The 17,699-nt window shown below is 38.1% G+C and overlaps 1 protein-coding gene across 3 annotated transcripts in view; it reads right to left on the bottom strand.

Annotated features, from left to right (window-relative positions):
- Window positions 1-10,516: 10,516 nt before the first annotated feature.
- LOC110462690 overlaps window positions 10,517-17,699 on the bottom strand; it is a 100,570-nt gene continuing 93,387 nt past the window's right edge. For all 3 annotated transcript variants that reach the window (XM_021516787.1, XM_021516788.1, XM_021516786.1), the window contains one exon: window positions 10,517-14,447. In XM_021516787.1, the coding sequence (XP_021372462.1) occupies window positions 12,675-14,435 (1,761 nt within the window). In that variant the 5' untranslated portion in view covers window positions 14,436-14,447 and the 3' untranslated portion in view covers window positions 10,517-12,674. The remainder of the gene's footprint in view (window positions 14,448-17,699) is intronic.

A 17,699-nucleotide genomic window follows, 5' to 3' on the forward strand; every position in this document is an offset into this window, starting at 1 on the left:
AGCCGATGTGGCAATAGCGTTCACTTGTTTCTCCGTGTTCAGTGAACTATCAAAGTATACACCTAGGTTTTTAACAGCTGGAACAGTCTCAATAGTTCTGGCACCGACCTTGAGCTGGAGAGCCATTGTTTGCTGACACTTTGGGGAAAGGACGATTAGTTCCGTCTTTTCCTGATTAAGCTTAAGCATGTTGGCGTTCATCCAGATACTGATATCTGTCAGACAAGCTTCCAGACTTTCTGAGACGGTATTCTAACTGTCCTGTGATTTGATGACCATGCAAATTTGTGTGTCATCGGCATAGCAATGATAGCGAAGGCTATGGCGACGACAAATCTCTCCAATCGGTTTGGAGTACATACAATACTTTCGTGGTCCTAACACCGACCCTCGAGGAACCCCGAAATCTAGTATTTTGTCATGTGAGGTGGAAGATCCGATGGCAACACACTGTCGTCTTTCACTCAGGTAAGACTGTATCCAGCATAGTGCGGTATCAGTCACTCCATAAGAATAATCCAGACGTTTATAAAGTATGCCATGGTCGATGATCATGACCTCAAATGCAGCTGACAAGTCCAGCCTGACAAGCACCGCTCTACACTTGTTATCCAATGCAGACGCTATATCTATATATACCAGAGAGTGTCCCATGCGGTAGGCCGATTGCATGTTGTCATCGAGACTGTTTGCATGGAAATGAACCTCTAAACGCCGGGACACAACCTTCTCCAATATCTTAGACAGAAAAGGCAGATTTGAAACTGGGCGGTATTTTTTCAACTCCTCCTTGTCAATTCCAGGCTTCTTTAACAATGGGCTGACATGTGCCTTCTTGAAACATAATGGAACCTTTGACTCAGCCAATAATTTGTTCATGATTGAGGTAAGAAGCAGTGCTTTAATAGGTCTGTAGGTAGTGGATCAATCTCACAGGACTTTGATTGCGAGGTCATGATAATGTTGCGCAACTCGTCCTGGGTTGTTGGTGAGAGTTTTGCCAATGGTTCCCCATCAAATGCAATGTCAGCAGTCATGACAGAGATGTCAATGTCAGCAGAGGTGTTCACTTCGGCAATATTTTTCCTGATTAGCTGATTTTATTCAGAAAGTAGTCACTGGACTTGCTTGCTTAGTCTTTTTCAGAATTACAGCTTGGTAGGATAATTTTAACATTTCTGTCCCATTAGGTTTTTGGTTAGTCTAAAAAGCTGTCTATTATCCTTGCCGCATTCTTCGATTCCCTACGAATAATAAGCATTCTTTGACTGAAAAAGTAGTGAACCAACTAGCCGACATTGGTCTCTATAAATCTGTTGGTGAACGGTTAGTTTGGTCCGTCGCCACTGTCTCTCTTCTTTTCTACGGTTCTGTTTCTCTACGCGTACATTTTCACTATACCACGGGGCATTTGATCTCACAGTTATCACCTTAGTTTGCAGAGGTGCGTGTTTCTCTATAAGGGCTTCTATACCAGATGTGTATGCTTCAACAAGATCATCAACCTCGCCTTCAGAATATTGAAGAGCGGAACAAGACTGAATGTCATTGTTGAAATCTGGTATTGAAATTTCGCGGAATTTCCGGAAGCTCACTTCTTACCTTTCACGAGCTGGCTTACTACAATTCAGTGTTGTGTGGACAGCAAGATGATCACCGGATTGGTTCCCCTTTACAGCACTTAGACATGGATCAATCACTGAAATGGCTCCATGAATGACTGAGTTATCTTCCCTCGTTATGACCACCTCCAGTGTGTGGCCATGGGTGTGTGTAACTTCTGTCACATGCTGAATCAGACCTCTGAAGTCTAGTAGACCAGAGAACTGGCGACCATCAACATTAGATAAATCGTCTAAGTGGAAATTTAGATCACCCGCGATAATAATTTCTTGTGGTACAACAACTTGGTGGTCTAAAAAGGTAGACCATTCATCAAAAAACACTGTATTTCGGAAAGTATTCTGTTTAGATGGTAGATACCTGTAAATGATACACAATCTAAATTGTTTATCACCAGCAGTGACAGAACAAGTCATGTGCTCAAAGTGTGTGTATACATTTTCATGGCTGGGAGAGAGATGTCTCACACTTAGGCCTTTCTTTAACAGAACAGCCACCCCACCACCACGTATGCTGAGTCTAGCATTGTGGTGGAATTCATAGCCTGTTGGTATTAGCTCAGCTAGGACCTGGTCATCGATATCTGAACCTAACCATGTTTCTGTCAATGCAAGAATGTCAATGTCCTGAGATGTTACAAAATCCCCGATGGACAATGACTTATTCTTCACTGAGCGACAGCTTAAGGACACTAAATTCAGAGGAATAACTGAATTACAGTGGCCAGCTGTTGTTGGCTTGATGACATGTAAATTCTCGTACGATACTGTTGATGTCGGAATCCTTGTGGAAGTATCGTTACGAGAATGCACAATAGTGTCGATGCCCGATACTTCTGTAAGTGCAGATCCCTGGGACAATCATCAACACATTGAGCCATTTGGTTAGAGCAGAAGTAATTCAAAGCTTTTAACACGTCTGACTGCTGTTTATTTGAAAGTGCTTCAACGTTACTCATTTTAACAAGTTGGTAGCCCTTCAACCCAGCACACTACTAGCAAAATAGCATTCCCGTTGGCCTTTTGGTTATTGAGAAGTCGTTTAAGCAGTTTAACATATTTTACTCATGTTACATTGAAAACTGTTCAAGGTAATTTGTTTGAACAAATTTGGCAGCCCTTCGTCCCAGCATGCAATTGGCCAAATGTCATGTCTCTTGGCCATTGAAATAATTAGATGAGATTGCTTATTTTTGAAACATCTGACCCCTCCATAGTAGAAAGGTTATGTATCACAACCAGTAAGTGTTTATGTGTGACATTTCGGTGACTTATTACGATACGTACCCTGTCACCTTCATCAGACAAATGATGCCGAACATCATCCAGAACCCAATCAAATGTCTTGGATGGAAGGAGATACGACGACTTCTTGTGTGATTCAAGAAATAAGAGGGTCATTTAAGGACCAGCTGGTGAAATGGCTGAAATGTAAAGATAATATAGGTTTACCAGGGAAATACTTACTCTGGATCTAGCAGTACGGAGTACTACCAAGACTCGTGTGGATAATGATATCAACAACGACGGTAGAAGCAATTGAGAGAAGAGCCAACGGATTCCTCCGAATATGGTTAGAAGTACTACAGGGCTGCACTGATCCGTACAGCCGTGCATCGATAGTTAATCCCTAGCTTTGATCGCCAACAGAGGAGTCCAAGGTGTCTAACTGTGAAAGTCATAGAAGCTGATGTGCAGACAAGAACAGTCCGAAATTGGAGTGTGAACCTTTAGCTAGCAGTAAAGTAAGCTGAGTACATCTTTTTCATACATGACAGGATTGGAAACACTTCTTTTGGGCGCCAAGGCCTAGAAACAACCAAGTACATGCAATGGAGAACATCGTAAGGGAAGAAAGAATGAAAACAGGCTCAGAATGTGACTATGTGGGAACGTGCTGCAATGTCCCGGATCTTATCTGGATGTAGAGAGACTTTACATCAAGGATGATATCGATGGAGACACAAACAGGTCCTTCGGAGCTTAGCAAACACACTAAGAAGGAAAAAAGTACCAAGCTAAGAGAAATATATTTTGTTCGAGCAGGAAAAAACCAAACACATCATCTCATCAAACCAGCAACCTGCTAGATTGTTCATCATGGTAAATGGCAGTATATCTTGACCAGCAATTAGTCTTCCAAAATGTAGTTACACAACACTACGACCCGATGTGGTTCTTTGATCAGAGGGGTTGCCGTAGATTCCAAGGCCAGGTGTTTTGTTCACGAGGATATACGGCAAAGACCAGTCAGGCAGCCAGGGTCTTGGGAGAGAAAGCAGAGAGAACATCGTCCTGGATTTGAACTAACGAATCAGCGATGAATCAAAACTTGGTATAAATGAACCACATCCAGACCCTGATCCTTAAGAAACACTTACCAGAAAAACCGCGAACAAGAAATGTTGAACGCGAACAAACGAAAACACTTAAAGACTTTGTAAAGTCTAAAGGGAAAATGCTTTATTAGAAATCAAATGAAATGATGAATCTGATGAAACTGTTAATTGTCAAGCTGATAGTTGTTAAATATATATGAATTTTAAGAGAAGAGACAATCAATTTATTTTTGCAGTTCTAGTAATTTATAGAGTTTAAGATGATTATTGATGGGTTCAAAGTTTGTTGGATTCACTATGGTCACACTAAAGAATACCTATTTCTCGTTTTAATGTTCATCGTAGTTAGTACAATAGCATTAAGTTAGATGCTTTAATGTTACATCTGTAGCTTAGTTGTCATATACACTAATGCTACCAAGTAAAAGTGTGATGCAAATTTTAGATAGAAAAAAATATTTTGAGGAAGGAAGGAAGGAGATGTAGTATCGAGTACTGTATCATGTAATTACTGCTACAACAGGTAGTGAATACTCCCTAATCGAATGTTGGAGTGTGTTATTTAACGGGAATGAAACCTGCAGCATTTGGTTAAATATACAATCCGTTGTATAAGTTTAGACTCTAAACTAATGTCATAAGACTGCGTTGGCTGACTTGTGCTATTTTTTTTTGTGCCCTGAAAAGACGATATTTGCTTAATTTTAATTCGAGTTCTTTCGCCTTTTCTCCTCGAAAAGATGACAAATCAGGATGAGAAGTAATCCATTCCGCAAGGAGTCGGTCAATGTCGTCTGCTCTCCGCGTGGTGCTTTCTTGTAATGATCGATGACCTTGTATGGCAGTTTGACTCGGGAAAGTTCGGTCTCCGCATAAGCAACCTCCACGCACCTTCTATTTGACTAGCTGATGACACCATAGTGCATGCTGCATCCCTGTAGTTGTAATAAAATGAATTAGATATAGTTTACAAGTATTCTTGTCAATGGAGACTAATGCACAATTCTAATAATAGCTCTCTGATGGCTTTCTCCGCTGGTCGTTCGAGTGTAAGATTTTCCTCAAGGAAGGTAACTATTGGAGACAGTGAAATGCAGTGGACAACAATCAAAACATACGCCGGTGTAGGATTTAATTCAAATATCATTTCAACTATTTTAATGATTGAAGCGAGTCAAAAAGATCGGAAATCATTGAAATCATTGGCAGGAATTGGACTTCATCTCCTGATTAGCGCGAACACAGTGAAACGTGTAATATTACCAACTATGTTGTATGACTGCGAGCTATGGAACACTTACACAACAATGCTGTTTTAGAGCTAGACAAAACACAGAGACACGCCTGTAAACGTTGTCTTCGGCTTCCTAAAACGTCATCAACTTTGGCAAACACTCAGTCACTCGGTATTCAGTCTATATGGAATGCAGTTGAAACGCGAACATTAATGTTTTGGAACAGGCTGTGCAACGATAGCATTTGATTTACATGGAAGGCAATATTCTTTGTACGTCTCCTCGATACTATATACGAACCTTGCAGTAAAGTTTGAATAGGATTCATTCCTGACATTATGTGTATTTTTGAAAAGTTCGGTATAATGTATTTCCTGAATCATTTCATCTTTATCGAATTCGTACCTCCTAAAGAATGCTGGTGTTTTTTTAACGTTTTATATGAACAGTATATAAACAGTAGGCCAGAGCTTCACAGGTTCGCTCGGATTCATTCTTGCCAAGGAGTAAATCCAGTGTTACAGTTAAGTAAACGCAAATCATCTGTATATGTGTCTGCTTGGGAAGTAACTGAAATGGTGAAAATGTCGTTTCTTTATACTTATAATATGTCCTAATCTGTACAAAAGCAGAGACCTATTATTTGACCAAGTAGTAAACATTGTCGACATTAATGATTACATTGTGTTTTCAAACTTAGATGTTAAGGAGTAATGTTGTTTCTTTCTTGGTGATCGAAGCGTCTTTCGTCTTAATGATGATATCTGGGAATGTTTGATGATACTTGAACAATGGCCATAACAATTCATGACATACAAGAAACAGTGTGAGTGTACATTTCCAGTGCGTTTTGTTATGTAATAATCTCGACTTGCGAGGAGATAAAGCATGTCTGTCAGTCTGCCTGTCCGTCCGTCAGTCGCAACGTTTCAAGACCGACTTTCCCTTTGTCAAGCTATGACCCTTGAAACGTTGCGACATTATTAATACGTGTATTGTACATTGTTGGTGTATAAAACAAAACTTCGACATTACACATTTCCAAACTGATGAATCCTATTGATACAATTCTCGTTGTTTAACAAACCTGAATTCAGGCTTGGTAAATATATTTTTTATCGGGGTGAAATTCGAATTAATTGGAAGTGGCACAAATCCGCCATCGTACATAAAACCTACCGTAGAAGTGGAAACTGTTTCGGTGAGGAAATGCTCTCGTATTAGCGTTGAGTAATTTACTCATATAACTGTACAATTGTTCAACAAAATATCTACACTTTTTAGGGTCAGAACGCGAATATTTCCACACTAGGGAATTCCAATTTTACAGTTTATATATTGGAAGTCCGAGGGTATTGTGAAAACCCAAGGCCATTTTGACATTGACACCCCTATGACATAACCTTTGCACCGCCACGTTATTCGGACAACGGACCAAATCAGTGCAGTCGCTGCCGTTGAGAGAATATACGAGTGACGTCTTACCGTTTATATCACCGGTTCAGATGGCACCTTACTCAAGTCTCCGTATAACCAGCATCAAGTAACAACGAAACAACTTGCTACAATATACATTACTGTTATTTTTATTTTCACATACAGGTCATGAAAGACACAATATCAGTCACGTGATCAGGCGCTTTGAGTTTTCTTTGTTTGACAAACATTTGTGTATGGGTAAATAATGACGAAAGTTAGCTCGAGCATTTTAAATATTCTCATGTTTACTCTCTCTCTCAGACGCTTTACTCTCTCTCTCAGACGCTTAGAATTAAACAAGCATCTTCGTCACAGTACTAGTTGTTATTTACTTTGCGTAGGAATGGCACGATATGTATATAGAGGTACATATGTAACACATTCTACTTTCAGGGATGTCCATATTTTTGCTATATAGCAATTCAATAATACAAACAGAAAATCCACTAGGATTTTATTTCCTTTAAGTTTAAGATAGTAATTTAAAGCGAATAATAACACAAATGTAACTTAGTGATAAGTTCTATGAAACCACTTCATATAAAATATAAAAAACTTTTATCTTATAGAACACATCAGGTGTTCTAGAAAAATGTTGTCACAGAACACATTCCAAGTAGAAAGTCGCATCGTTTTACCAAAGGACCTTGTTACTCCAAACAATAGCTCGATACTCCGAACAGTGACTCGCTACTCCGGATAATCAGTCGTTATCTGTTGAGAGAATGTGAGAGTTAACATGTAATACAAGCGCTTAGAAAGCCAGTTTCCGGAATACCATTAGAAGTCCTGATTAAGGATTCATTGTATATAAACAAATACTGTATAACACAGGCAATGTCTAATCATACTAAACTTTAACATAGACCATGATTATTAAAAACAAGTATACTAATAACATAGGAAGAATAATTTACCCGAGTGTATAACATAGACCAGTGGATTTAACATATTTATGTTTAATATTGGCAATGGTTAACTAGGGTATATAACAAATACATTCTCACAAACACACTGTCATATACATCATATACACCATATACACCATATATACGTCATGTACAGGCGATGGTAAACCCGATTAATCTTAACTTTCACACACATACGTACAAGTATATATAAACAATGGTTAACCAAAGTAATCAAAACATAACCAAACAAACTTATTCTCTAATCCACACACATTTGAAGATTAACACGCTGATAAAACATAGTTAAAATTGACATAGACAACGTTTGACTATGATTTTAACAAAAACATTAGTTATCTAGAATAGGAAATGACTGATCATCTCAATGTTCAATATAGGCAATGGTTAAAAAGAGTTGTCAACATCATTTTTGGTAATCCACGGTAGCGTTAACATAGACAATAGTTAATCAGAGTTGTTATAATCGTTTTAGATAATTCACGGTAGCGTTTAATCAGCATTAGTAATATCAACAATGGTCAGCCATATTAAGTTGTACTTGCAACGGTTTATCATTGAGCGTGCATAAAACATGGCAATAATTTACTTTGGTAAAGTATCAATTATATTTTGTATTGTTATCAGCCACTCTATAATTTAGGTATTTTAAGGCCAGAATTCAATAGACAATGGTCAACCAATCATTTGAAAGTACAACAAAAAGAGCCGTTACCTAATGTTAGGTTTAACGTACAATGGTTAACCATAGTAATGTATAACATAGCTAATGGCCATACAAGGTAACATACACAATGATCATCCATAGCGATGTTCACATAAACTGTTGTTTAGCATAATAATGTGTAACATAGGTAACATACCCAATGATCATCCATAGCGAGGTTAACATAAACCATTGTTAACCATAGTAATGTATAACATGGGTAACATACACAATGAGCATCCATAGCGATGTTAACATCAACTGTTGTTTACCATAGGAATGTATAACATAGCTAATGGCCATACAAGGTAACATACACATTGATCATCCATAGCGATGTTCACATAAACTGTTGTTTACCATAATAATGTATAACATCGGTAACATACACAATGATCATCAATAGCGATGTTAACATATCCGGTTCTTTATCATAGTAATGTATAACATAGGTACCATACACAATGATCATCCAAAGCGATGTTAACATAAACTGTTCTTTACCATGGTAATGTATAACATAGGTCACATACACAATGATCATCAATAGCGATGTTAACATAAACTGTCGTTTACCATAGTAATGTATCACATAGGTAACATACACAATAATCATCCATAGCGATGTTCACATAAACTGTTGTTTAGCATAATAATGTGTAACATAGGTAACATACACAACGATCATCCATAGCGATGTTACCATAAACTGTTCTTTACAATAGTAATGTATAACATGGGTAACATACACAATGATCATCCATATGGATGGTAACATAAACTGTTGTTTACCATAGGAATGTATAACATAGCTAATAGCCATACAAGGTAACATACCCAATGATCATCCATAGCGATGTTAACATCAACTGTTGTTTTCCATAATAATGTATAACATAGGCAACATACACAATGATCATCCATAGCGATGTTAACATAAACTATTATTTACCATAGAAAAGTATAACACACACAATGGTTTACCACGAAAAGTAGCATATGAAAAGATAGGACATAACAGTAATATGATATTAACTAGACGCCACTCCGTATTGTAACTATATGCCCATTACAATCGAGTGAAAAAATATGTTCTTTCCGCTCAATGTCAAACATTTAATAACTAACATACACATTCCAATTCATTTTTTTTTTTTTAGTTCGTCTCATTGAAATGGCCAAATATTGTCTTTATTTTGCCCATGAAATTGTCCAGATTAACATTGTCTTTTCGTATGCATTTTTGACCGATTTTGAAAAGTTTAGCAAGTATAAATCTGCTGTAGTATTTGATTGTTTTAGATATTTATCAAAATAATAATATGCACAACCAAGAAGAACCTGTTCATATGAAGTTGTTCTGACAATTAATTGCCTTCAGAATGGTTTATTTCCTAAATAGGCTATGCCAATGAACATTTAATGACGGTCTGTATTTTTACATCGTTTGTACGTAGAATTGCACTTTTTCTGTTATATCTTGTATCGAATGATAGCCACCCACTCGTTCCTGGTATTAGCAGACAAGCTTACGCTGACAATAAGGGTTAAGTATTGCTTTAGTTAATCTCGTTGGTGGATGAATTGGCTTGGTCCTAAGACAATTTCAACATGGGCTGCTTCGCAGTTCATTCAGTTTTGTCTCAAAACGAACTACATTCATCACCTCATGTAATCCACGGAAGCAGTTATAATCAGTATTGACGACCCTATCACGCTGAGCATTGCCGTGTGTCGATAGACTCGAGTAAGTCGATGTTAATATACAGTTATTCTGTGTTTGTCCACCTGCATGATTGATTTGGAAATGCAATACTATTCCTTAGCATTCTGTTCGCAACAAAAACAAAGAAACCATTGAATTGAAGAAAACAAAAAACAAGCCAATAGTTTTAGAGTGCTACCAACTGTGTTCCAGTGATACCGTTTAGTCCACCCTTTATTCCGTGTATTACACCTGATATACACGTAAATTACGTCAGTTATACAATTTTATCACATACCTGTTTTTTCAGACCATGAAATACAACGTTCTGTATGGCACATGTGCAATACGAAATGTTGTATTTACCTACTAGCCGGAACTACTTTTTATGGGAATTCCCTGAAAAGTTCCCGGTATTTGCAAAACATATCGAAGTTTATAAAATCTTTGAATCAATCTCCTCCAAATACGGAAGGTATGTGATAAAAGCAAGACCACACACTTGTTTTTTTCTAACGGATCAGAAAGCACGAGTTTATTGCGCGGATGAATATATTCACTCGATGCGCTCTTGCATATGTTTGTCACCATTAATTCTCATTCACTCATCCTTTCAAGTACAGTATTTCTCATAAAATATTCTAGCATGATACAGAAATTTAACTGTCTTGGCGTGCAGGTATGACTGCAATCTTTGTGACGTCATAATGTCTCGAACTTTTGACAGATACATACACGGGTTGAACATGCAGACAATTTTGTAGTCAAAATACTGGCTCAGTAGTCGGTATCATTATAACCTTAAACACAACTAGTAAATAGGTTATTTCGACCATTTCCGACAAGGTCCACATTTCGAAAGAATTACAACTTTGAGGAACTCTGAGAAATATTATACACTATACTATACATTTTTATCAGTCAACACTATATATTTTACATGTCAAATTTTGTTATTAAAACTACCGTTGTATGAGCATGTAGGGAAATCGGTATGTGAGGTAGGCGACACATGGAGAGGTACACTTGTATAATTAGTACGTCAACTGACTTTCTATCGAGGCCATTGTTTGGTCTGTGATGCATAAAAAGATACAATACAAAGATTTGTTTTACGTTTACACCTCAGGGTATTTTTTGGATTACGTCAAACAAACTATTCTTAACACGGACATTTTCAGGTTTTAACACCGTTGACTTCGGGTAATTTTTTTTTGAGATTTCTGCTGGAAATTTTGTACGTATGTTCATGATATATTAAAAAAAAAGAAGTGGATATGCAAAAATAATTTCAAACACGAAAGCACAAAAGAAAAAAATATGATTAACTCCCTTTAATTTGCTAATAAAACAGGTTGAACTAAAATCGCTTCAGATATCTGAAACATATCGGAGGTGTTTACCAATTAAGTGCTTTGCAGTGGATGGGATGGGGCAGGCATTTTAACTGTAGCATCACGTGCTCACACAATCAACAACAACAACAACAACAACAACATTAACAAAATCATGAATCAGTCATATTTCTTGGAAATAGCAGGCTACAAATCGGCCAACGGATGAGTAAATGGTTTGAAGGAACTCCAAAAGAAAGACAGCTACAAGTCAACGCACTGACGAGAAAAGTGTTACAAAAAATCCCAAGGAAAAAGCTATATAAAATCCGAACCTGATGACGAGGAAATCAGTAAAGTTGAACTTAACGAAAGAATACTAGAAATCAATCAATTATTGAAAAGATGATTGAATTAAACTTAAAGAAAGACTGATACGTATCAAACAAGTGATGAAGAAATGAACAATGAGAAGCACTAATGGTGATCTTATGGAGTATTTTTCGAGATTGGACTCATTGTATTGTATGTCGAGATTTAATAACCCACGTTACGTTTTATAACATATAAGAACACCCCTAATTCATGCACTATCTGCATTTTTGGTTTTCTTTACAACAAATAGTCGACCAATTCAAAACACTGCACCAAAATAACCAGTAGGCATGAACCAATGTTAAGAAATTTGTAGCTTGTGATCTTCGTTTTGTCATTCTTGTTACTAGTATGTAGTATCAAGTTACTATATCAATATTTAAAATAATAATAAAAACTCGCATTCGTTACTATAACCCGTCCACAAGAGTCAACCCTGCCTGTCATACTATTAAGTTGGTAATTTTTACTGTCTAATTATGCCATTTAAATTTATTGAAAAATAAATCGTCTGTCCAATCTGTTAGCGAAACTTCTGTTAAAATTACATCATTATCAAATTACATAACAACGAACAATCATCAACTAATAATTAGCATTGAAATGTTCTAAAACTTCTTACGATGTTGCTGTTCTTCAGAAAGAAAAGACATTTGTGCTTGTGTCTTAAATGTTACGATCACGTGTACACAAAACAATTAACATGCATTCTCTCACCCATAACATTCCTCAGGGATACACAAATATCAAAACGCTAATTAGGTGAAAATCGTACCTGGCACCGGTTCGACGGAATTAACTACAGGTCAACCCGTCTGAACAAATATAACATACCTATTAAGAAAATAATTAATATTTTTGAATACTTTTCATAGACATCAACGGATGACTACGTCATACCCCCTCAGCCCAATAATCATGTCCCACGGAGATACAGGGGACACACACTGTTATAAAGGGGTCTCCATGTTGGGGGTATTGTGCGAGTTAGACCCCGGTGATGGGGAGGGGAGGCGGAGTTGGTGGAAACCCGTGTCCAGACTAACTTGTTTCCGGGGTGACCGTGAACTTTGTAGTTTATCACACACAGGACAGGCACTTAGACTCGTGACTGCGTTCTCGCGGACGAGTATGCCCCTGCGAGGAGGTTTAGGGGACTGCCACTGTTCGGCCGGTATACGGTAGATCTGAGCTTCCTCTGACGAGCTACTGCTCACGGAGTCCTGGTCAACACTTTCCTTCTGCGACACAGAATTCATCCTTCGTTGTGACTTGTCGTAATTCTGAATCTTTATGATAGGTGTAATATGCTGAGGAGGTGTATGTTTTTGAGTTGATGACGTCTGTCTATGGCACGATGCCTGTAGAGGGCGCTGCTGAAGAGGGGGTGGTCGCAAAAGGTGAGGTGACGGCGGATTAGGTTTTTGTAGCGGAAGTGATAGAGTGTACTGCTGTACTGGAAGTGTCAATGTATGTTGTTTCACTAGTGTATGTGGTTGACGCTGCTGAGGTACGGGCGAGCGCGGTATGGGTGTTTTTGGTTGAGGGGAGCGGATAAGGGGCGTGCGCGGCCCGCTGTCTTGACTGGGCTGTGATGTAAGGTCTGGTGGTCTACCTGATCGCACCGGTTCGGATGACAAACTAGAAAACTTTGTACACTTAATCAATAAAGGTGTTTTTGGCTCTGATGAAACACTAGGGAATTTTGTGGCTTTGAGCTGTACTTTTCTACGGTTACCATGGAGACATGGCTCAATCCCTCTCAGGTTCGCATCACTAACCTCTAAAAAGGGCATACTTTTGTTAAGATCCAACGAATAATGCGAACGCGCACCACAGCTGTACTGTCGTCTCCTGGCATTAACACAGTGGCGGTTAGAACAACACTTTATATGTGGGTGTACTGTTTGCGCGGACGGGTAACTATCGTTGTTTGGAGGACATATGGTGTCCGATTTTACTTTCAAAATAATTCCACCCGGACTGAGAAACTGGTGCTGTAACTGGTGTTGTTTTTGTACCCAGTCCGCTGTGGCTATTTCCATGTCCATGACAACAACCGGAAGTTGTTTTGGTTCATCCTCAGAAAGCTGTCGGTCAAATGATATAGTGGGCCGAACTCTCCTCAATATCTCCTCTCTGTTGCACGCCCCAATGGTATTGGCATGCTCTGATAACGTTCCACTATCAAAACTAAGAAACTGAACTGGAATGCTTGACCCTTTCGGCTTAACTTCACTTTGAGCGGCATTATAGCCATCCGGGTTGTTGTCGTTTCCGTCTGAGGTTGGGGGTGCGTTTCCAAACGAATACGTCATTTGCTCGGTAGTGTCTGGAGCCCCGTAGTCGGCTTGATGTTTGAGTTTGTACTGTCCCTTTATGTACCGAAACAGACTTATTAGATGTTTTCTAACTTTAGTCCGGTAGAACACATACATTACTAGTAGTACCAACATGCCACCGAGAACTGCCGCTGTGTTGTACCCGACACTAGGATCATAGGAGTCGTAAAACTGTTTTTGCTGTTGCCGGTACCACTCTTCCGATCCGATAGGCACAGAAGCGGAGGTGTTGTTTAACTCTCCGGTAGAGGGCGCTAATGTGTCGTTGTTATTGTGCGTTGTAAAGTTTACAGTCAAGTGGTACATTCCCACTTTCGAGGCATTGTGATAGCTTCCGGTTGTTCCAGTATGTAAACCATCTCTTATCATGGCGTCATGAGGCTGAAAGTACAAAACATTGAATTAAAATATTGATTGCTAATTTGATAAAAATCGATTTTTATCACTTAAATTCATGGACACAAATATAAGACCACGTCATGCAGTACGGAACGTCATTAAAGATGACGGTTTTACTTCTGTTATCTTGTTATAAGAACAGTTAACAGTTAACCCTCCATAGGACACTTTGTTTTGTGAAAACATTATTCAATTTACAAGCATTTCTCCCTGTTTTAACACTTATCGGTATGCGGAGTTCACAGTAAACTTGAGGTGAAGCATGAACAAACCCAGTAATATTTTGATGGCGGAAAGTACTTAAACTGACACCACACTATACTCCTAAGGGTGCCAACCGGTGTTACATGTACCAACAGACAAACTACGAGAAAATGTAACAGAGAAACAGCTAGGCCAGTACGCGTACTAGAACATCGCTTTACATGTGGTCTGTCTGTGGAGGAGACTCTTTAGGGGGTATCTGTTGGATATAACGTTGATAGCTATGCACCTGATGTAATGCCCCACTAGGAAGCGTATACGGGTTAACCTTTTTGTACAACAATGGGAATTCCACACAAAAAACACGGAAGAAAGGCATGGTTTTTATATATAATGTATACTATAAATCACAAAAAGTGAAGACTTTTTTTCATTTCTGTACATTATGATAGACGTTTTAACATACCTCGCATCCAAAAATAGCTGTTCGCTACTGCAATTTACTTTATTTTATGTATCTCAGTAGTAAGTTTCGATTGTTATGTCTAAGCGTAATTATTTTGTGCCTTCGCTTAGTAGCACATGTTTGTATTGCTTTGTCTTTCATGAAGTATAATATAGGGAGTAATATTATTTTATCCAGTCGGCAGTCTCCAAAATTTATAACTCGGTATATGTGGACCAATATGCTCCTCGGGGAGCGACGAACTTTTATATCTCAGGTTAGCTAGCTCCACTGAGGATAAACACCAAACAAACAAGATCGTTATACAAAAAGTGATTGGGTGTATTCTGTACAAAAGTGTTATGACTGTGTAGTAACCTTATTTCAGTATCCCAACCGTTTTCAACCGTTCACATTAAGCAATCTCCGAATTAAAAAACAACTGTCTTCGTTTCCGGTTAGAAATTTCCAACCAGCCAGCAGTTTCCTGAATTTTCTACCAGTCAAAATCAGTGGTTGTCAACTATGTAATAAGCGGTCACATGTTTTAAACCAGATTTATACAAGGTCTAGGGGGTTCAAGCAGTCGGCAATAGATACGGATTTCAACCAGTTCGCGGTCTCTTAATATGTCATCCAGTCAACGGTATATAAAAGATTACAACCATTCAGCGATCTCCAAAGTTTTGACATGAAAACGCATTTCTTTAACCGGTATGTGTAACCCTTATCCGAACAGTTGCATTGTTTTAATTTTATCATTAAAAAAGAAACTTAAACTTATAGGAATGGTAATTGATACAAACATATATTTCACGACATTTTGGCATCCGAATATGATCTGATAAGATAAAGTTATGTAAAACAGTTAAATTCATTATCCTATTAGGTAATCTCTGCACTAGAAACGCTTTGCTTTGATGTCGTAGACCGTATGTAATGTAGATCTCTAATCTGCTGAACAACCTTAGCCCAAGGCACTCACACATGGAGAATTGGGACATAGATCGGGAATACTTCCACAAACTCTCCTGTTTATTAGGCTGATACGCCCTATCAATGGTAAAAGTTGATATCCAAATGCATGCCTGTCTCACTCGACTCTATTTGTCAGTGGGATCACGGACTTTGATTCCGTGGTGGGATGCTAGGCTGCAGACGGACTGTGGTCTTGAGCGCTGATAAATGTAACTAAAGGTAACAGCGGGCACAAGGGAGTCACAGCGGGTACAACTCGGGTCATACTCGCCAGTTTTATACCGCAGAGACCTGGGAATTAAATCGATTAAACATCGAATCAGACGGGAGCTTTTATCCTACTGTGCTATGACAGCAGTACACCCACTCATCCACAGCATACACATTTCGTTAGGTTGGATTTTCTTACCCTTACCGAGGTTCAACAAGTCCCTTAAAAGATGGGTTTTCAACCAAAACGGTCAACCCCTTGATAAGTCATTTCAAAGACCCCAAATGAACATAAAAACCAAGTATGTTATATGGATATATTTAACTTGCACTTTAGTTACCAAAATGTTAATACTTTAGGTTATGTCTTTAAAGAATAATAGTACACCGGAAATATAACATGTCAATAATATTTTGCGGCCACACTTACTACTACGAAATGACAAGGTACCCGATATTTGTTTATATACCTTGGTCACGCTGAGTTTGGTTTCTTTTTTACTATCTGTGGAGAGGCATACCGGCCTCAAGCAAAGATAGGTACATGTAGTGCCATGTGAAACCACTATGGTAATAGCAAATTCCCCCGGAATATATTTTAGATTTTTTTAACAAGAAAACCAAAGTTGAATGACCAGGACTGATAGATAATCTTTAATTTAAGTGTCAGTTCATAAAATTCTGTTATAAATACGCAAGATATTGTAACTGAGATGTGTTATAATATTTAATATTTACAATATATCTAACTTTCATACATGTAAACATATTTATTACTGTTACAAAGTCCTTGATTTTGTTTACTGCTAAAATATGTTACTCAGGCCTTTTACTATGATTTTTGTATTTCTTATAGTCACAAATATCTTAGTTTGAGGCCGGTATGCCTCTCTTTTTACAGCAAGTTAAAAAGAAATTAAGCTCCCCATGAACTTTAGATTATACATTCATTATCATCTCATTGCAATTAGTTATGTAGCAAAAGAGAATGACATGTTGTAAGTCCAGGGAACTATTTTTGTGGATACTTCAGCCTTAATGCTTCATTCTTGACTAAAATAATGTCGCTATATACCATTTCAATAGCTAATTTACAAGTTCTTGATATTTAAATTACATATCTGAATTTCGATATTCATTTAGGGAAATTATTACAATGAAAATTATTTATCAGTGAGCTGAAATTTAGGGTGAATATAGCATCTTTAAGGGGGCTTGTTAAACCTTAAATCCCTAAAACGTCTAATATTTGGTCTTTTTCATCAGGAAAGATGTCAGTAATGCATTCTATAATCCAAGCTGTACCCAGAGTTATCCCTCTTTATGCACCGTGTCTTGTGCGTAAGTGTACAGCAGAAGCAGAGGGACGATCCGATCCTTAGTAACGAGACGGGGGG

The sequence above is a fragment of the Mizuhopecten yessoensis genome, unplaced genomic scaffold, assembly GCF_002113885.1.
Source record: "Mizuhopecten yessoensis strain PY_sf001 unplaced genomic scaffold, ASM211388v2 scaffold10821, whole genome shotgun sequence".
NCBI classification, from domain to species: Eukaryota; Metazoa; Mollusca; class Bivalvia; order Pectinida; family Pectinidae; genus Mizuhopecten; species Mizuhopecten yessoensis.